Below are 21,188 nucleotides of genomic sequence, written 5' to 3' on the forward strand. Positions count from 1 at the left end.
CCAAATAGCTCGTACTTGAATACCCAATTACTACTAGAACGGATTAGCCAAAGTCCAAGTAAATTGGCTCCATTGACGTCCCTAAATAAATTTATGATTCTCGCATGTATTCAAAAATTAACATAACTGAAAATAATTTGATTGACAATAATACATAATTATTTATTAATTTAAGATATCATGTTACATTACTGAGTAGAGATAGTAATCGGATCAACTCAGTAGATTTCGGACTAACTCCAATCGGATGCGGATTGATCGGATTACAATTTTATAGGGTTAAAAATTTACAAGCCTAATCTAAACGTTTGGGTTTTGAATTAGCACAGCATACTAATAAGGCTAAAAACAATTGATTAAAATTACCTTACTTATTTATTAATCTTAAATATTTATAAGTATTTCTTATATACTACTCTCTCCGTCTCAGTTTACCATTTTTCGGTGGGATTTTAGGAGTCTCGGTTGGAATATTTCATAAATGGTACTCCCTCCGTTCCTTGTTAATAAATGCATTTCTTTTCGGCACGGAGTTTAAGAATAATGTGTTAAATGGATGGTGGAAAAAGTAAGAGAGAATAAAGTAAGAGAGAATAAAGTAAGAGAGATGGAGAGAGAATAAAGTCAAAGTGAGAATTACTTTTTATCAAAAATAGAAATGACTCAATTAATTTGGAACTTCTCAAAATAGAAAAATGGCTCTATTAACATGGAACGGAGGGAGTACTATATGCCCCCACATTCCACTAATCCTTTTTTACTAAATTTTCTTAAAACTCGTGCGAACTCAAATGTGACTCCTAAAATGAGACGGATGAAGTATATATACATTTACACACTAACAAAATCAACATTGGAAATAAAAATATACTGTACAGAATATTTAGTCGAAATAAAAAGTTGAAAAATGAAAATACGAGGAAGATATACGAAAAAGTATAAAATTTGAAAGAAAACAATGAAATATACCCATCTTTTTAAGCACTTATATATATATATATATATATATATATATATATATATATATATATATATATATATAAAATTTGTATTTTTCTTTTTGTGTTTTTAGTTTGGGACATTTATAAAATTGAGTCTATCTTTAACATAAGAAGATATATTTTTCGAAAAGAAAATAAGAATGGGAATGTGGGTGAATGATTTAAAAGAAAGAATAGACATGATAGATATCAAATGAAAAATAAGCAAAAAAAATAAATATTACAATACTCCCTCCGTCTTAACATTTTTCTATTTTAGTTTGTCCCACAAAATTTAGCATATTTCACTTTTTACCATTTTGGTAGTGGACTACACATTCAAGTAACTCATTCTCACTCATTTTATTATAAAACTAATACCTCATCTGTCCCATAAAAATATGGGTATTTCCATTTATGTAAAGTTGTCCCCAACTCCTTACTCTTACATATCAATTTATTTACAACTTATACCACTATGACCCACTATTACAACTCATTAAACACTAATAATAATATGAGTCTCATTATCCACTAACACTACTTTAACTACCATTCTCCTTCTCTTTTACTTTACCAATTGTGCCTTAATTTTCGTATCATTTCAATTGACCATATTTTTATGGGACAGGAGAAGTATATAAAAGTAGGACCCACATTCCACTAACTTTTTCAACCCACTTTCCAATACATTTCTTAAAACCCGTGCTCGGTCAAAGTGTGATAAATTTTATGGGACGGGGTGAGTGTTTTTTTTATGCAGCCTAGCCCTATAGCCTGGCGGGTTGAACTGCTTAACCCGTGACCCGTCAATCTGAATGAGCTGGCCCTATTAACTCGATTTTTAGTCTTAAATTTTCAACCTCAATCCTATAATTTTAACGGACTTATTGATCAGCCCATCAGGTTCGGGTTGAACTGACATTAGTGCCATCTAATTTCTATATTCTAATAATAATATTTATTCTTAATTCTGCTGATATAGACCAGTTCTTAATTTACTCATTTTTTCTCTTCACCTCTCTTACTTTAACAATTTCTTATTAAAATACGTGCCGTATACAAATGAGACTAGTTTCATGGTCGGGAGAGTATTTGAGATTTAAATAGTGGAAAAAATAAATAAAGATCATAACAAAGTTATGATTCAAAATTGCTACCTTCAATTAAAAACGTCACCCTAATCTAAAGCGTTTACAGTTAGGATTCTATTAAATGTGAATATAACTAATAGGCCCACAAAACCCAATGCACAATGCACTTCTAGGGTTTTCCATGCTGCCTCCTATAAATATGCCTTCTCCCTCCCTATCCCCAGATCTCATCACAATTTTCATTGTAAAAAAAAGTCTTGTGATTCATAGCCTTCCTCATAGGAGTTTTGTGATGCAAATTCCTCAACTAGACAAGGTAATGATTGTTGATCTTTAATTTTCTTTAATTTTTTATGCATAGAATGCTCCATCAAAAAAGTTGTTTGGGTTTTTCTTGGTGTATTGGATAATTAAATTTGTATTTATGATTTAAAGTTGTCGAAATTGATTTGATCCTCCAATAATATTTACTTTCCCCTTTCGCAATTAAAGGTCTCATATTTTTTTCATTCGTTCTTCAGTAAATATCTCATTTTATTTTTACTATCGATATAAATTTCGTTAACTCATTCTTCTTACATTTTATTACAAAATCAATATATAAAAATGACACACATTACACTAATTTTTTCTACCCACATTTTATTACTCCCCCGTCTAATAAAAATATGGGCATTTGAAACGAAACGAGAATTAATACACAATTGGTAAAGTAAGAGATGTGAGTAGAAGGGTAGTTAATGTTAGTAGATAGTGGAACCTACATTATATTTAGTGTTTATTGATTTTAATGTTGGGCTATAGTGGTATAAGTTGTAAATAAATTAATTTATATGTCTAATGAGTTATAGACAAACTTTCCATAAATGAAAGTGCCTATATTTTTATGGGACGGATGAAGTATAACATGTGTCGGGACATGAAGTATTTTTTTCATGATAAATAAAATTAGTGTATTAGTAGTATTTGTTTTTACTATAATTTCTCAACTATACTATGTCCATAGAAATAGAGACTATGACACAAATTTGAATATGTAATTGGTAAAGTACGATAGAGATACAAAGATAAAGGGATTGAATATTGGTTTTGAGTAATGAAGCTGATCTTATAAAAGAAAAAAAAAAACTTTTCAAAAATAAAATTGGTCTAACATTGTTGACGGGCTAACAAAAAAACACTTTTTGTTGAAGGACGATCGAACATATTTTTACTATGGTATAAATTAAATGACATTAGGTTAAATTTTTTATCTCCTTTGCTTAAGACTAAAGCCGAAAGTTAGTCGTATAATTTCCATAAACAAATATTCTTTCGTCCTTCGTTAAAAGTCTTAGTTTATCATTTTATTTTGTGAATTGCGCCTCACTTAACTGAGTACACTCATATTTTATTATAAAATTTATTTATGAAAATGAGTTTCATATTGTACTATATTTTTCCTGCAATCTTTTTTATATTTTTAAAAATTCGTGTTGATCTAAATGAGACTTCTAATGCCGGACAAATAGAGTAGAAACTACTTTGGTGGATGACCCAAAATGAAAAATAAGATTATTTTTCATAGACAGAGGCACTCCTTCCGTGTCATTGTAGTTTAGTCATAGTCATTTTATGTTTGTCTCTTTGTAATTGAGTCTTTTTCTTTTTTGGCAAAAACAACTCCTCTCTCTTACCTTTTTATTTATTCATCTCTCTATTTTATTCTACTTTAATCTACGTTCTGTACCCTTAAAACACTTATTACAATTTTCTTAAATCCTGTACCCAAATTTCTTTCACGGAGGGACAATGGAGAAGTATATAATCAGCAATATATTTTGACTTTTATTTATTTATAATTATAAATATTTCATGATAAGACCACTTTCTTTCTTACCACTAATTGCACAATCCATCCCAAAAGTTTAAATTTTCAAATAAATTTGAAATCAGTTAAAACAAAACAAAACAAAACAAAACAAAACATAGTGAATATCAAACGTTCTAAATTGAAGTTCAAATCCTCATACCATACCTTGGGAAAACAAGATCATTGATATTCCCAAATCCTAATGCCTTTTCTGATTTCAAATTTTAAATTCTGGAAAAACCATGGCAAAATTACATTTGACAGTTTCTCTGGTTTCCTATTGAATTCCTTTTATACCAGCGCTTCTCTTTGCTGCTCTGCATAAAGTTGAAGACTGCAGTGCTTGTCATTTATCGCAAGGTAACTTTTTGCTCCCATAGAATATATAAATTTCCAATCTTTCGTCATATTTGCTGATTTATTTGGTATATGGAGATCTCTTCAATTTTAATTTTAGAGTCTAGAAGAATTTCCCTGGTGAATTTTAATCGTTTCCCCCCTTTTTTTTCTTCTTTTTGTGGTATTTGGTTATTAAGTGTTGATGATATGGCTTCATTGGTTGGATATTAAGTTTGGCATATCCATTTGTTGTGATCTTCCTCATTTTTTCCCTAGTTAAGGTGCTTGTTAGTTATAGATTCAAAACCAATTTAAGATATTTTGATGAGATACTTTTGGGTCATGGGGTACATGGCTTCAGGTTTAAATGAAATAAGCATTGGTGTTTTGAAGCTCCACTTCTTTGGAACAAAGGATAATAATCTTAGAGCTTTTATATGTTTGCATAAGCTCTTCTAACAAGCTTGTTTACATTGATTGATGTAATAATAATGAATCATTAAGTTGTTCAACATACTTATGATAGTTACTATCGATGTGAGTTCAAGATGGTATAGTTTTGAACCTTCTGGGGAATCAAAACATAAGTTTCTTGAATACACTTATGAAAGAGAAAAGGATGCAAATTGTGTTAAAGAAAGAGATAATAAAGTAGAAGAGAAGAAAAAGTAAAAGAGAAAATGTGTTATTTGTTACCATATATGGAAATGACTGAACTATGATGGAACTTTCCAAAATGGAGAAACGACTCAACTATTGTGGAATGGAGGGAGTACATAATATGTTTAGTTCCACATATATCGTGCACAAAGTTTGTGCGCTATATGTAAAATTTGTTAGAGTGTAGTTTAATTTGCACATCAAATAGGTGAGGGAGGGTGGTACCCAAAGATTCAAAGATAGTGATTAAAGTTATGTGAGAGATGGTCTAACAAGTCAAGGTGCATCACATGGTAGATATACCCCCGCCAAAACACAACCGAATAGTATCAAAATATAATTGTTGTGCCTAGGTTTGAGTTTTGATTGATTCATGCAATGGTCTCATGAGTTTTTATGTTTTAGATGTATGCGTACTATGTGTATCAAAATTGGGATGGGGATTTCTATTTAAGTAAAAAACTAGAGCATACAAATTTGACATGGAAATGGGTTGTTGGTGAATATCAAGATACAGTTGTGCCCAGCTTTGAGGTTGGATAACTTGGATTAGATTTTGACCCATGACATTGTCTCATTAATTTTTATGCATTAGATGTATAAATACTATGTGTATCTATCATTGGTATAAGGATTTACTGAGTATTATGTACGAGAACATACAAATTAGACATGAAAATGAATCGTTACCGAACGAATGGAAAACTAAAAGTTGTAGAGAAACAAATTGAATAGCATTATAGAAATTGTTCTTTCTTTTGTAAAGTAGGGGAGTTGTAAGCATATGACCTAGGTACAGGTTATAGCTCACGTGGTTTGCATTGTAAACGGTTCTTACTATCATAGTTGCAAACGATATAGATCATTAGTAGTCTTTAAGAACTATCATAATTGCAAACAATATAGATGATTAGAAGTCTTGAATGTGGTACCGGTGATTTAGATATTATTATTCCAATAATCTTTAATCATCTTTATAGATGATTAGAATCTTGATTGTGAGCCTATGATGCATTCCCTTTGTCTTAAGGAAGATGTCACACTTTCCTTTTTTTTAAATTGTCCCACAAAAGAGCACATTTCCTTCTTTGGAAAAAGTAAATCAATATATCCAACTTGACTTTTCCTATCTTCATTATTACTCCAATTACCTTTTCTTTCTCACAATAATATATTAAAAAATAAATCATTTCTCCACTTAACATAATAAATAATACTCCATCCGTCCCATAGAAATAGGTCATTTAGGGTTGGCACGAGTTTTAATACATACCCCCTTCGTCCCAGAAAGTTTGTTACACTTCTTTTCTGCACTCAATTTTTGTAAAAAAAATAATAAATAGTTATAGTTGAGGAGGGTAAAGTAAGAGATAATAATATAGAGGAAAATCTTAACTAAGTTATACTCTCTCTTACTTTACACTCTCTCCACTCTAACTATTTATTATTATTTTTACAAAACGAGTGCAGAAAAAGTGTGACAAACTTTAAGGAACAGAGAGAGTAATTTGTAAAGTAAGAGAGGGGGAGAAAAAGTTGTTGAAATTGCATAGGGATGGTGGGGCCCATAAATGATAAGGTAATTCTGTTTTTTTGTTCTGATATTGATAATTCTTCTTTTTTTCCTTTTTTCAGTTACAACTCACACACCTCACGCTTGTGCGTATATGGTGTTAGTTGAAGAGAAGCGTCCTACCAATTGTTGTGCGCACATAATTTTTGGGTATGAGATATTTTGACATATTTATAGAGATTTTAGTTGCCAATTTATCTTCCAACACGCCCTTTCTTAGCTATCAAATATAGGCATAGGCTTTGATCTTGTATCTTGAAGCAACTAGCCTAATGAACATGTTCCTTGGAATTATGTGCTGAAATTTCTTTTTTGTTTTCTTTTATTGGAATAAGTATCTTCATATAATTTCGCACCATCTAGCCTCGTTAAAAGAAGTTGGTCTCACGAATGAAATTGTCGAAGACCTCAAGCAATCCTGATAGAAAACAACCTATAGATTGGCTCTCCTTCATCAATGATGACCATGCTAAGTTGGCAATTCCGGTTGGACCTCGATTCCAAGTAGACATTCCATCTTGGAATCCCCCATCCTCAAAGAGTCGCATAACTATTGGTGAAACGGAGTCGAATGATGAAAATAAGTGGTTGGACTCGATAATATGGCCGCCGAAAGGAAGAAGCCAAAATGTGTACCATGATAGGGTCGGAAGAGGAAGACCTCAAGATTGTTTATGTGCATTTCCTGGGTCTATAGAGTGCGTTAGACAACACGTGTCAGCCAAAAGGTTCCAATTAAAGGTCGAACTTGGCCCCGTCTTTTGGAAATGGAGGTTTGATGTCATGGGAGAAGATGTCTCCAAGCTATGGAATCAGGAGGAACAGAGGAAATTTAATGATATCGTGAAAAAGAATCTTACATCTCATGATACAAGCTTCGTGGAGGCCGCCTCACGATGTTTGCCATGCCATAGCAAAGGAAGCATCATTAGCTACTATTTGAACGTGTACATCCCAAGGCGGATAGGTGTTCAAACTAGGTCGAGTTGCAATATCGTCGACACAGATGATGATAACAACAATGATGATGAGGAAGATAATAATGGCGATGATGATGATTTTGTCAATGATGGTGAGGACGTCATGCATCCCAAGGGGTCGCTTAAGAGGTTACATGCTGGCTTTACTTCCTCCACTCGTAAATATATGAAGATCGCGTTTGACCTCATGCCGGTGAGTTCTTCTGCCTCTTAGTCTAGATATTACATATCATAATCGATTCTGCGGTAATGAACTAAAGTTTTTTGGGATTGAATACAAGGAGAGCAGCAGCTCTGTATCTTGATCCTTTAAAATGTGATTCGTGAATGTATTATACTTGGTTGAAGTTTATGTCTAGGACAGGGTAGATCTATGGTGTCTACCATGATCAAGTGGCAAAAGTTGAGGTTTAAATGTTTTTGATATGAAGCTTAAATGAGTTCATTTCTTACCTTTTAATCAAGTTTTGATTCACGTTAATTATATTTCAACTCTATTATCCATGCACCTGACTTGTGTTTGTTTATCCATTTTATTTCGTCATTAAGAGTAAATTTTTTAAAATGAATTCTTTTCATTGAGAGAATTGGTTTAGAGCATGCATGTGCTCCTATCCTTTTCCATTCACAGTTTATAAGAAGAACTGTCACTTTTATTTAGACTGAAGTTTAGATCTGGTCCTAAAATATATGGTCGTTTTATAAATACAAATTCGGTTAAGAATATTATTTTTGGTACTTTCATGTCCTTCACTTGTCGATTTGATCAGTTATGGAATCACAGAAGGCTGGCGGTCAACTCGTTTTGTACTCAATTAATATACCAGTCCACTTAATTAGGCACTTAAGCATTGTTAGCTAATTATTTTAATTTATTTTCATATTTTGAAATCAAAATTTTTTATAGTAATTGAAATAATAAGTACACATGATTAAAGTACTTATATATAATTAATTGAAATAATAAGTACACATGATTAAGTACTTATATATAATTAATTACTTATTTCAATTCTATTTTCAATTAATTAGAATAAAAATCCAAGTTTCATACCTCCTCCATCCATAAAAATAGGGACTTTATGGATAGAATAAAACCAAATAGGGACTTTATGGATAGAATAGGTTTTAGAGCATCCACAATAGGGCGGACGAAGTCGGACGATAGGGCATCCTCCGCCCACTGTGGGCGACGCGGACGATGGAACGCGTTTTAATTTTTTTTTATTTTAAAATTCAAAAATTTTGTTATATATATTCCCTTGGCACTTTTCATTTGTAACTTTTCGATTCACATTTCAACTCTCAAATTACGTTATAAAATGGATTCCGGTGGATACTCAAGTCCCAGTAGCTCGATATTTGGAGATGGCGCACGGTGGCCGGGTACACAACCTGGCTAATATCGGTCGTTCGATGCCAACACGCAGTACGATCCGGAGTTCAGTACGGATTCGTACGGTCTCTCTGACATGGAGTCGTCTCCAACTCACCCTGCCTCTTCCCGTCGCGCCGCCGCCGCCCCCTCCGACAACTTGTGAAGAGTACGCCCCCGGCCGTACGAACTACCAGCCGGATGAAACCCTCGTCTTGGCAAGGTGTTGGGTGGATATATCGGAGGACCCGATATTTGCGAACAACCAGAAGCAGCTCGCGTACTGGGATCGCATCGCCGAGGGCTACAATGAGGCGAAGCCGCCGAGCGCGTACAAGCGCCAACGGGAACAGCTCCGCAAGCACTGAGATCAGGTGAAGAAGCAAGTCAACCTCTTCGCGGCGGAGTACGAGAAGTGCTCGAGGGATCAGGGAAACGGCGAGAGCTTGAGCGACGTGCGCGATAGAGCGTTGTTGTCGTATCAGTCCATGTTCGGCGACTTCAAGCATTTCAACATCCGGGCGCTCTTGAGGGACAAACAGAAGTTCCAAAGCGGGATTCTACACACTGGTGTGGTGAAGAGGACGAAGACCACCGACACTGGTGGTTACACGACCAGCGAAAGCGGAACTCGTTCGGTGGACCTCAACCAGACGTGCACGGAGGAAAAGAGTTTCGGCACACCGATGCCCTCCCGGCGGCGTCCCATAGGCGTCAAGGCTGTGAAGAACAAGGGGAAGGCGAAGGCAACATCCTCCTCGACCCCCCCCCCCCATCGCCGATCCCGACCCCGACCCCGACGACGATCCAGGTGACACACGCCTACGCGGATTTGGCAACGACCTCGATGGCGCGGACGTTGTTGGATACGCACAGCGCCCTTATGAAGTGTACGGATCCGGCCCAAGCCGAGCACCTCCAGAGGTTGAGCGATGAGTTGAGCCGGAAGTTGTGGCTTTTGTAGGATAGACATTTTTTTATTTCTAACTCGTGTAACCTTTTTTTTAATCAATGAGAATTTTTTGCCGTTCTTTTAGTTAATCGTTGTGTTTTTTAATAAGTTTGCATTTATATATTTGAAAACAATAGTAAAATGATTAGGGCGCGCCTTAGGGCGCCCCACTGCAGGTGGAAGGGCAGGAGGATAAAATGCTGACGTGGCGGTGCATAGGGCGGACTTTAGGGCGCGCCTTAAGCTGCCCCATTGTGGATGGCCTTAGTGATAAATTGGAAAATAGGGTCTTTATGGATAGAATAGGTTTTAGTGGTAAATTGGTAAAGTGAAAGATAGATAAAGAAATTATTGGAGTGTTGTTAGTGGAGAATGTAGTCATTTCATTAGAGAGAAAAACATGTCAAAAATAGAAGTGGACTAATTTTGTGGGATGCATCAAAATGGAAAAATAATAATTCATCTGTTCCACAGAAGATGACTCACTTTCTTTTTTGGTTTATTCAAACCAAGATGACCTATTACTAAAAATGGAAACACTTTTATCTCTACTCTGTTCATTTTCCCTTACTTTATTCTGTTAACTTAACACACAAAATAAAGTTGCATAAAATCTCATGCCGCCCAAGGAAGGGGTCATCTTCCTTGGGACAGAAGGAGTATATAAATCTCATTCGTCTAAAGTTGATCGATCGCAAATCCATTGCTCAGTGGCAACAACTTCGTCGGGGACATCCCTTCGGCAAATGGTGAATTGAATGAGCTGATCATGCTAAATTAACCCATGAATTTAGTCAATGGTAGTTACCCTAACCAGATTTCCAAATACCATTTCACCCTCTTCCTCGAATCACACAAATTTTGGAACGAGGGTTGAAGAGACTTTCAAAAGATATAATTAGGGTTGAGAAAGGGGAAAAGAGAAGATCGAATGCTTCACTTTTGTCAATTTTGACTATAATCCCTCTTTATGCTTCTTGGAAATTGTGCCAAGCCCAAATTCGCTTGGGGGTTTGGTCTCTTTGTACACGATCTTTATCAATTTCATCGATTTTCTCAAATATGAAGCCCATGCGATCATAGAGAAATGTGGGTTGCGGCGGATGGAGATTGGGGAGTGGAGCCATGCACAAAAGAGAAGTTCAATGAGTTGGGAATTTTGAAAGATTTGGTGAATGGGGTGGTTGTGATGAAACCGTCAAAGAAGTGAGAAATGAGGGATAAATATATAACTCATACAAATGTATTAAGTTTGTTACATATTAGTACAAAAAAATTTGAAGCTGACATAAATCATACAAAAAGTTTCATTCGTGTTTTAATTTAGTACATTCCGTACGGCGTTAACTCTTTGTATATGCGAAGTACAAAATGTTTTATCATTGTTTCATGTTAGTATAAAAAGTTTTATGATTGTTTCATGTTAGTACAAAAAGTTTTATGATTGTTTCATATTGGTACAAATTTTTTTATCATTGTTTCATGGTTTGTACGTCATATAAGTAAAAAGTTAACACTGTTTAAACACATATAACGGAATGTACTAAATTAAAACACGAATGAAACTTTTTGTATGATTTATGTTAATTTCAAACTTTTTGTACTAATATAAAACAAATGTGATACATTTTGTATAAGTTGTATATTTACCCCGAGAAATGAAGAGAAAAAGTGGTGAAAATATTGTGGACGAACCAAAATGAAATTCATATTAAAAAGATCAACTTAACATACATAGATATAGACTCATTTATGTGGATTGACCAAAACGGAAAGATATGGCTATTTTTTGTGGGTGATTATCATTTTCTTTTCATAATAGTTGATTTTAGAGCAAACGATTTCTAAAATAACAAACTTTAGCCAAAATATAATGTTTCTCAGTTATTTAAAAATGGGAAAAATCATGATCTTTGACTTTGTAGCCAGTTCAATGTATGCTTCAGGATTATGATGGAACTGAAATTTCCATGAAAGTCGGAATATGAGATGAGAAGATCAAAGCTGAGATTTGATCGAGACCAGCAAGTGAGAAGAACATGATCATCGTTGGCCCAGAGAAGATCTCATAACATGAGCAAAGGTTTAAAGAAAATCTCATCACTGAATGAATTGCAATCTCATCGTTTGAAAGAAATGATGATGCAGCAAAAGACGGTGGTGCCACATTGTGTACCGTGACCTTAATAATAGTGATATATCTGATGTAGCATAAAAATAATGAGAAACAGATTTAGATACTGGCTGGCAAATTTTGCTGTGACATTCTTATCACGTGTAGTGTAGCCACACAATCAATCCGTTGTGTAATAATGCCTTGCTGAAACTAGTGCATGAAAAGTGGTGTTTCAATCTTGTATTCATGGTAAAATCCATGCTGCTCAGTTAAACTTAAATCCAAAGAATAGACAGCAGTTACAGCACTACACCATGTTTACCTTTCACCAAAAGTTCAAAATTGCAGATAAGTATCAACATTATGTAGGGTGTATGCTTTTCTCCAAATTACTTGCAAAACAATTTTACCTGTTTTGTGCCACACTGTCATACAATGTAACAATAGCAAGATATTCATTTATTGAAAGTGTTTCCGAACAAAGTGAGTCCATGACTTACCTTTACATCCTTAGTCGCTCAGCAGATAATCTGTCAAAATTTTCGACTTCTGCAGAGCTCATCGCTACAATGCCGACGCTACAGCCCTATTGAATTAACTCTATTTACAAATCAACGCACCACAGCAACTGAACCTTTAATTTTAGCTGATCTTGATAAAGAAAGTGAACTAGCAAGAAATGGAAGATCATCTTAAGGTTTATTTATGTTTCGTTTTCTTCATCTGTGATATCCAACAATATAATGCAAAATCACAAGAACATCAGTTCTGATCTTGCTAAATCCACAGCAGGCATATACAGCCACAACTTCTCCTATCTAGTAAATGATTCAAATAAACCAGGCAAGAAAACGAAGAAACTTCTACTTTCGTGTTAACAAAAGAGCTTTGCAAACTGTTTATGTGACAGTATTACATACTTTGGTGCACAAAAGGAAAGTAAAACTCCATATAGCTCACAAAACAATAACCATGCTGAGAATAATTTGGCTACCTCCAGTCAGTTTAATTGCAAGAGATTCCCAGCAATGGAGTGTGAGTTCTGGAATTTGAACTTCCCTGACTTGCTATTCCTCATGCTCCGCAATGGTGTCATGTAGAAGGGTGTAACACCGTTGTCAAGATCAACAGAGGGGAATTTCGTGCTCCTGTTTCTTTCCAGCTTGAAATTCCCCTTCTCACTGAGAGTGAATGCACCTGCATTGTCAACACTCCTCCTCGCATAATATGATCCCAGGCTATCACATGACTTTCTTGAAGCAGCAACACTACTGCTTCGTGCCAGCTTCCAATCCCCAACGTCTCTCAGAAGCTCACTAGCCTCCTTTGCTTGCTTCTCACGAGCAGCATCCCTGACTGCATCCACCCGTAAGGTCTCACCTACATTCTCGCAATTCTTGTTTCTGAAGCCAAGCACGTTGCAGACTTTACGCCACCTAACAGATTTCTTCGCTGATGCATTCATGTTACCACCACCAAGGACAGCAACATTTCTTGGCGTGGATCCAAGCTTTTCTAGTTCATCAGCTTTACCAGAACTCAAATGCCAATCTTTCAACTCCATGATCTTCCAAACTTATCCCTTTCTTTCCGAAGCTCCTAACAGAGCTAGACCGATCAAAGCTACTGCGCCTCATGGATGAGGAGGAATCTGAATTCGAGTGGCCAGAACCTGAAGCTCCAGAACTACTCTCATCCTCTATAATTGATTGCATTGGCCCATCAACCGACAATCTGTGATTCTCAAACCTGCTAGCATTCCCTAAGATTCCACTCTCAACAGCAGAGAACATTGGAGCGAGCCTCGGGATTGTTCTTGCTATCATATACCCATCCCACGAAGCTCTCGGCTCCTCAAACGAAATCCGACCACCATCAACCGAAAACCTCGGTTCAATGTCGCAGGATCTTCTCCCCATAATCTCACTGCGATTTTCCTCGAATTTTCGCCCATCATTGCCGGCAACAATAGCGTTGTTTTTGTTCTCTTTTATCTTGCTATTCTTTTGCCTCCACATGCGCAGTTTCTTACTGAACACCGATGCTGCTCCAAAGATATTCCCAGCAATATCTCTTAAATCCTTAGTTTTCTTACTCTTATTCCCAAATTCGAGATCTATATACTCTTTCATCGACTTAAACCCCCAAATTATTACAACCGACATTCAAACCCCCAGGCCCCAAATCCCTCATCCGAAACCCTAACCCTATCCTGATTCTTCTTCCGCGGCTCGATCACAGTGCAAGCGTCTCTCAAAAGCCCTACATTCTTCGATTCAACCTTCGCCTCACTCCCCGATCCGCTCTTCAGATCGTCCACATCGAACAGATTAGAGAGCGATGCCCTAGCCGAAACGACGTCGCACGATTTCCGCCTGGGCTTGTTGAGGCCGCTGGAGGAGGCTTCGCATCTGGAATTAGAAGCCACTGACCTGCAGCGGCGGAGCTCCGGCTGGGTGGCATTGGGGGCGGGGGCGGTGTCGAGGCCGGAGAGTCGCTCTCGGAGGCAGGAGGCGCAAATGCCGGTGATTGGATCGTCGGGGTTGCGGTAGCAGGGGGAGAGGCGGCGGGTGGTGGTTCGAGCGGCGGCGCGGGTTCGGATCCGAGATCGGGAATCGTGTCGGATCGTCATGGGAGGGAAATAGGGCTTAACTGCAAATAGAGATGCAATGTAGGTCTGTGTGCGGGGTGAGGGTATGTGTAGGCTTGAGGATTACAGATGAGTCAAGTCTGAGTATTTCTCTGTCTGCTACAGAGATATGAGCAGGAGATGAGAGAGGGTATCCTAGGAAGAGGGCAAGATGGCGACAAGGCTAGGACAAGAACCCTCGATAAACCCTCCATTAATCATTTATTCTAAGGGCACTCACATTTATTCACCTCATCTACATGTAGTACTGGGCACACAATTGGGGCGTCCGATGGCGGCAATAATCCGCGGGCGCGGATGATGCCTTAATTGTGGGTGCCCGCCATCGTCTGCGCCCTACGCCCACACCTAATGCATCGTCCGCGGAAGAAGCGCGGACGATTGTGGGTGCCCGCCATCGTCTGCGCCCTACGCCCACATCTAATGCATCGTCCGCGGAAGAAGCGCGGACGATGGACTATTGTCCGCGCCATCGGGCGCCTCATTGTGGACTCGGCGGACGATTGCCTATCGTCAGCGCCATCGGGTGCCCCATTGTGGGCTCGGCGGACGATGGGCGCGGACGATGGCATGCGTTTTTTATTTTTTGTATAAATACCTCTACCCCACCTTCATTTGTAACATTTCATTTCACGATTTCACTCTCGAAACTCACATTTACTACGAAATGGATTCAAGTCCAATAGTCCGATGTTTGGTGAGGCGCGTTGGCCGGGTACAGAACCCGACGAATATCGGCCGTTCGATGCCAACACGCAGTACGATCTCGAATTTAGTACAGAATCGTACGGTTTGGATGACATGGAGCCGTCTCCAAACCGACCCGTCGCCCCCTCCCACCGCGCCGCCGCAGTCGCCGCCGCTTCCGCCCCCGCCAAAAAGAAGTGGATCTGGCACCGCGCGAAAAAGTTGCCACCTCCGGGCAATTGTGAAGAGTACGCCCCCGGTCGTACGAACTAGGTGTTGGGTGGATATATCGGAGGACCCGATATTCGCGAACAACCAGAGGTAGGTGACGTACTGGGAGCGCATCGCCGAGCGCTACAATGCGGCGAAGCCGCCAAGCGCGTACAAGCGCCAACGGGAGCGGCTCCGCAAGCACTGGGATCAGGTGAAGAAGCAAGTCAACCTGTTCGCGGCGGAGTACGAGAAGTGCTCGAGGGAGCAGGGGAGCGGCGAGAGCTTGAGCGACGTGCGCGCTAAAGCGCTGTTGTCGTACCAGTCCATGTACGGCGACTTCAAGCATGAGGCCATCTGGACGCTCTTGAGGGACAAGCAGAAGTTCCAAGGTGGGATTCTGCACACCGGTGCGATAAAGAGGATGAAGACCACCGAAGCTGGTGGTTACATGAGCAGCGAAAGCGGAACTCGTCCGGTGGACCTCAACCGGACGTACGAGGACATTGAGAGTTCCGGCACACTGATGTCCTCCCTGCGTCCCATAGGCGTCAAGGTTGCGAAGGCCAAGGGGAAGGCGGCGGCGACATCATCCTCGACCGCCGCCACCCCATCGCCGATCCCGGTCCCGATCCCGACCCCGAGCCGGACGGCCGCCGCGTATGAGTCGTTGGCAACAACCTCGATGGCGAAGACGTTGTTGCAGACGCACAAGGCCCTCAAGAAGTGTACGGACCCCGTCGAAGCCGAATATCTTCGGGGATTTATCGATGAGCTGCTCCGCAAGTTGGGAATTGCTTAGATTTGCCAACTTGAATCGTGTAACTTTTGTGTAATTAATGCAATCTTCGCCGGTTTTTAGTTACTCGTTCTGTTTTTTAATTAGTTTGCATTATATATTTGAAAACATTTAAATTAATTAACAAAACAATAGTAAAACATATAGGGTGCGCCTTTGGGCGCCCCATTGTGGATGGCCAGCAATGGGGCGCCCTAAGCCATCCACAATGGGGCGCCCTAAGGCACGTCCTATGGCGCGCCACGTCATCAGTTTTATCCTCCTACCCCCTACCTGCAGTGGGGCGCCCTAAGGCGCGCCCTATGCATTTTTTTAATTGAATATTTAAATAACTACAAAAATTGGGAAAAAACTTCATTTCATTTATAAAAATTAATACATTACAATACGAATTACAAAAATAAGCAAACTCAGCGACGGCGGTTACGGGCCCACACTTCTTCAATCATGTCGTTCATGAGCTGAGCATGGTCTTGTTGGTTGCGCATTGATGCCTGTCTAGATAGAATCTCATTGAAGCCCGGCGGTAATCCTCTAGCGGGGGGCTCGGTCGCCGTGCTGGACGAGCTAGATGCTCCCACCTTCATGCTCGACTATCATGTTGTGCATGATTATGCACGCATACATGACATCGGCGATGACTTCCTTGAACCAGAGACGAGCCGGCCCTTTCACAATTGCCCACCGTGCTTGGAGCACACCACATGCCCGCTCGACATCCTTCAGCGCCGACTCCTGCTTTTGCGCAAATAAAACCCTCTTCTCACCAATTGGGCAGCTGATCGTCTTCACAAAAACAGGTCACCGTGGGTATATACCATCGGCCAAGTAGTACCCCATGTGGTATTGGCGCCTGTTAGCAGTGAACTCGATGGCCGGGCCGTTGCCATTGCATTGCTCGGTGAAGAGGGTGGATGAGTTGAGGACGTTAATGTCGTTGTTCGACCCGGCTACGCCGAAGTAAGCATGCCAGATCCAGAGCCGATGGTCAGTGACGGTGTCACACCTTAACCCCTCTAACGTATACTCATATAATAAATAAATCCCTTATCATAAAAGCAATCAATACACGTGTATAAATCATAGAACACCCATATTATATAAGTTCAAACCAACACTTATCCGATACATATTTCAAAATATCATGTAACGTAGTGGAACCCTCTCACCACTCTATATACTATACATTTATCTACATGCAAAATGATAAGGAGGAGAAGGTTGCCAATATGCGTCAGCCGCCGAACCTGATAACACGTGGAGTTCCTATGACCCATGTCAGTCAAAACTTTACTGCTATCTTATTCCTGAAAAATTTAGTGGTTTATATGAGCCTCAACTCAGTATATATAAATTTCCACCTTTAGTCTCACATGATACAAACATCAAGCATATTCTTTTATCAATACATATAATCAGAAACAATATATAACATAATTTAAAAACAAACCAGTTCATATTCATATGCATATGCCACTCTATTCAGTTTATTATTCTGTAACAGTCAAGCATGGTATCTGCCCGGGATTCCTCTATGACCCAAAGGTCTCTCTGTAATTGGACTCATAGGTCCCTCTGTATTTGACCCGAAGGTCCCTCTGTAATTGGACTCATAGGTCCCTCTGTATTTGACCCGAAGGTCCCTCTGTATTTGGACTCATAGGTCCCTCTAAAATTTCAGATCCAGTACAAGGCTGTCACAGATCCTCTTTAATCCAATGATTCACATAAACAGTATCATAAACATATCCTTTGCACCAATAACATATCCATATCATATTCCATCAAATTATCCAATATATCTAAACAAACACGTCCATTTCAGCAATCAAATATTCATATCATATTCGACCATCAAAATCAAACAATTCATAATCATATCAATTTCACACCATATAATCCAATAATTCACTCCAATTCAACATATAACAATCAACCACATAACACATGTAAAACTAAAAGTGTGATTTATACACACCTGATTATAGCATATTCTACTCAAGCTTTCGACATCACCTCACACTATATGACCTTCTCCTCGCCAAAATGAATCGGACAGTAGTTCCCTTACTTTTCCTTTCCCCCTTTTTATTTTTCTCCCTCCTCCACAAGTTTAAAATATAGAAGCTATATAAATGATTTAGTGTCGATTATGCGACCGACTCATCATAATTTTTTTTATATTATTTAATAACCAATGTTGCTTTACGTGTCCAAATTGTAATAATACACAAATTTCGTATCCTTACACGTAGTAAAATCATAAGCCACGCAATCCTTAAAGGATTTATAAAGAAACACCTTAAATCATATATATATGTATTACACGTTTCACACACTTCTATATATTTTAATTTATTTACTATAAACATGCAATTTATATATAAGTATGTACCTTAATAGTATATTGCACATATACACACGTATTGCAAACACATTTAAAATTAATTATTTCATATGTATAATATTTTTGTTATACTATATATATATATATATATATTTGAAAAATTACTCTATGGTACACACTTAACATGATGTACAATGACGAAAAAAATGTATGTTTCGGGTTAGGGATGTCACAATTCTTCCCCTCTTTAAGAATTTTGTCCGCAAAATTCGCTTTTCCCTTGAGTTAATGCATCCAATAAAATCACTAACCCGTAAACAGATATGGATAGTTCTTTCTCATTTTTTCTTCAGTTTCCTAAGTAGCCTCTTCGACCCTGTGATTCCGCCAACTAACTTTAACTATTGGGATCTCTTTTCTTTGCAATTGTTTAACCTGTCGGTCTACAATATTAACTGGTTCCTCTATGTAACTCAGATTCTCAGAAATCTGTATATCAGGATCTCTCAGAACATGTGACGGATCAGACCAATAACGTCGAAGCATACTGACGTGGAAAACATTATGAATCTGCTCTAACTCTGGAGGTAATGCTAACATGTACGCTAACGGTCCAACTCTTTCGAAAATATCATATGGCCCAATATAACGAGGACTCGGCTTACCTTTATGTCCAAATCGCATTACTCCTTTCCAAGGTGAGACTCGCAAGAAAACTTTATCTCCAACCTCATATTCCATCTCTTTCCGATGCTGATCATAATAACTCTTCTGTCTGTCTTGTGTCGCCTTCAGTCTGCTTTTAATGATATCAATCTTAGAAACAATTTCCTGGATAATTTCTGGTCCTTCTAGAATCTCTATATACTGAACTTCTACATTTTCTACCATACAATGTCTCATACAGTGTCATAAATGAAACTGGTTAGTATACGCAAACTTTATCAGCAGAATATACTCATCCCATGAACCCTGAAATTCAATAACACGAGCACAAAACATTTCTTCCAACGTCTTTATAGTTCTCTCTGACTTACCATCTTTCTAAGGGTGAAAAATATTACTAAAATATAATCATGTCTCCGTAGATAGTAAATTGCGGACCTCTAGACATAAAAGATAGAATACCATATAATCGTGCTGCATCTTTCGCGTACTTTTCAGCTAAGTGATATAACGAACAACGCCATCTTATAGGTAAGAAATGTACTATCGGTGACCCTGTACCAAAATTTATGGTAATGTGTTCTCATTTTGAGACTAGAATAGTTAAAGGCTTCAACAAACCTGTAGGTACACACTGTTATGCTTTAACCTGTTGACATATCAAACACCTTGAAACAAACTCTACGACTTTCTTCTTCCTCTTCGACCAACAATAATACTCTAATAATGATATTTGTATATATGTAATCACTCAGCTTGACTTGTAACTCAAAGCATCTGTAACAACATTCGCCTTTTTAAGATGGTATTACGATGGTGTAATCATATTCTTTAAGAAACTCCATCCAATGTCTTAGTCTCATATTCAACTCCTTCTAACTCATCAAATATTTCAATCTGTCATGATCGGCCGAAATTCAAAAAGTCTCTCCATGCAGATAAGAATGCCAAATCTTCAAAGGAAAACAACACTGTTAAATCCAGATCAGAAATAGAATAAGAAGCTTCATGTACTCGTGATTGTCCTTGACGCATAAGCAATAAACTTTCCATTTTTTTAATAGAAGAAAACCAAATCCACGTTGCAGTGCATTACTGTAAATAACATAATATCATATACCTGTGGAAATAACCAATATAGACGACATAGTCAATTAATGCTTCAACTTATCAAAATTGTTTTGACATGCTTCACTCCATATAAGAGGAGAACTCTTCCGCAATAACTTCTTAATCAATTCAACCATAATCGAGAATCATTTTCAGTTGACAAATACTTCAATATTCTGTATATCTAGAGATGCCCACCGGTTCCGATTCCGGTTCCGGCGGTTAACCGTCGAACCGGAACCGTGGCAATATTCCCGAACCGGAACCGTCGCAATTCGGGTCGCGGTCCGGTTCAGGTTCAAGATATTTCGAACCGGAACCGTCACCGAACCGGCGGTTCGGGACGGTTCGAAACCGGCGGTTAACCACGGAACCGCCGGTTCGGGTGCGTATATCGAGGCATGGGGGATGGGGCCGGCGGCGGCAGCTTTTCAGCAGCAAAACCGGCCGGAACCGCCGGTTTTTCGGCGGTTAACCTGCGGTTAACCGTGAAAACCGGCGGTTTACCGCCGGTTCAGTGGCTTTCGAGGCGGCGCGGAACACGAGGCGACAATGGCGCAGCTTTTGCAGACGGTTCATTGACCGAACCGGCGGTTTTTATCCCGGAAACTGGCGGTTTTGTCTCGGAAACCGGCGGTTCCGGCGGTTTTCCGCCAAAACCGCCGATTTTGTGAAATTTCAAATTTTTTTTTTCAAATTTCATGTTTTTTTTACTTACTTTCCGAGTCCGACGAGGCGACGACACTTGTAAATTATATTACATTGTTGTATGTTGTTGTATTGTATACTTATGTATTG

At 38.6% G+C, this 21,188-nt stretch overlaps 2 protein-coding genes and 1 pseudogene across 3 annotated transcripts; 1 reads left to right on the forward strand and 2 right to left on the reverse strand.

Moving 5' to 3' along the window:
• Nucleotides 1–2,254: 2,254 nt before the first annotated feature.
• LOC121790050 (AT-rich interactive domain-containing protein 2-like) lies at nucleotides 2,255–7,938 on the forward strand. Of its 2 annotated transcripts, XM_042188345.1 has the most exons (4): nucleotides 2,255–2,390; nucleotides 4,227–4,286; nucleotides 6,561–6,648; nucleotides 6,834–7,938. In XM_042188345.1, the coding sequence occupies exon 4, from the start codon at nucleotides 6,889–6,891 to the stop codon at nucleotides 7,690–7,692; it is 804 nt and encodes a 267-aa protein (XP_042044279.1). In that variant the 5' UTR covers nucleotides 2,255–2,390; nucleotides 4,227–4,286; nucleotides 6,561–6,648; nucleotides 6,834–6,888; the 3' UTR covers nucleotides 7,693–7,938. The 2 variants fall into 2 exon arrangements, with proteins under 2 accessions (XP_042044279.1, XP_042044278.1); XM_042188344.1 differs by having other exon boundaries at nucleotides 6,561–7,938.
• Nucleotides 7,939–12,767: 4,829 nt separating this feature from the next.
• LOC121790046 lies at nucleotides 12,768–14,746 on the reverse strand (annotated as a pseudogene).
• Nucleotides 14,747–18,971: 4,225 nt separating this feature from the next.
• On the reverse strand, nucleotides 18,972–19,505 carry LOC121790054. The gene has a single exon (XM_042188348.1). The coding sequence runs from the start codon at nucleotides 19,503–19,505 to the stop codon at nucleotides 18,972–18,974; it is 534 nt and encodes a 177-aa protein (XP_042044282.1).
• Between the last annotated feature and the right edge of the window lie 1,683 nt (nucleotides 19,506–21,188).

The sequence above is a fragment of the Salvia splendens genome, unplaced genomic scaffold, assembly GCF_004379255.2.
Source record: "Salvia splendens isolate huo1 unplaced genomic scaffold, SspV2 ctg398, whole genome shotgun sequence".
Lineage (NCBI taxonomy): Eukaryota > Viridiplantae > Streptophyta > Magnoliopsida > Lamiales > Lamiaceae > Salvia > Salvia splendens.

Excerpts from the sequence above, each read along its gene's own strand:
- LOC121790054 (XM_042188348.1), bottom strand. The coding sequence starts at position 19,505 with ATGGTAGAAAATGTAGAAGTTCAGTATATAGAGATTCTAGAAGGACCA.
- LOC121790050 (XM_042188344.1), top strand. The coding sequence starts at position 6,889 with ATGAAATTGTCGAAGACCTCAAGCAATCCTGATAGAAAACAACCTATA.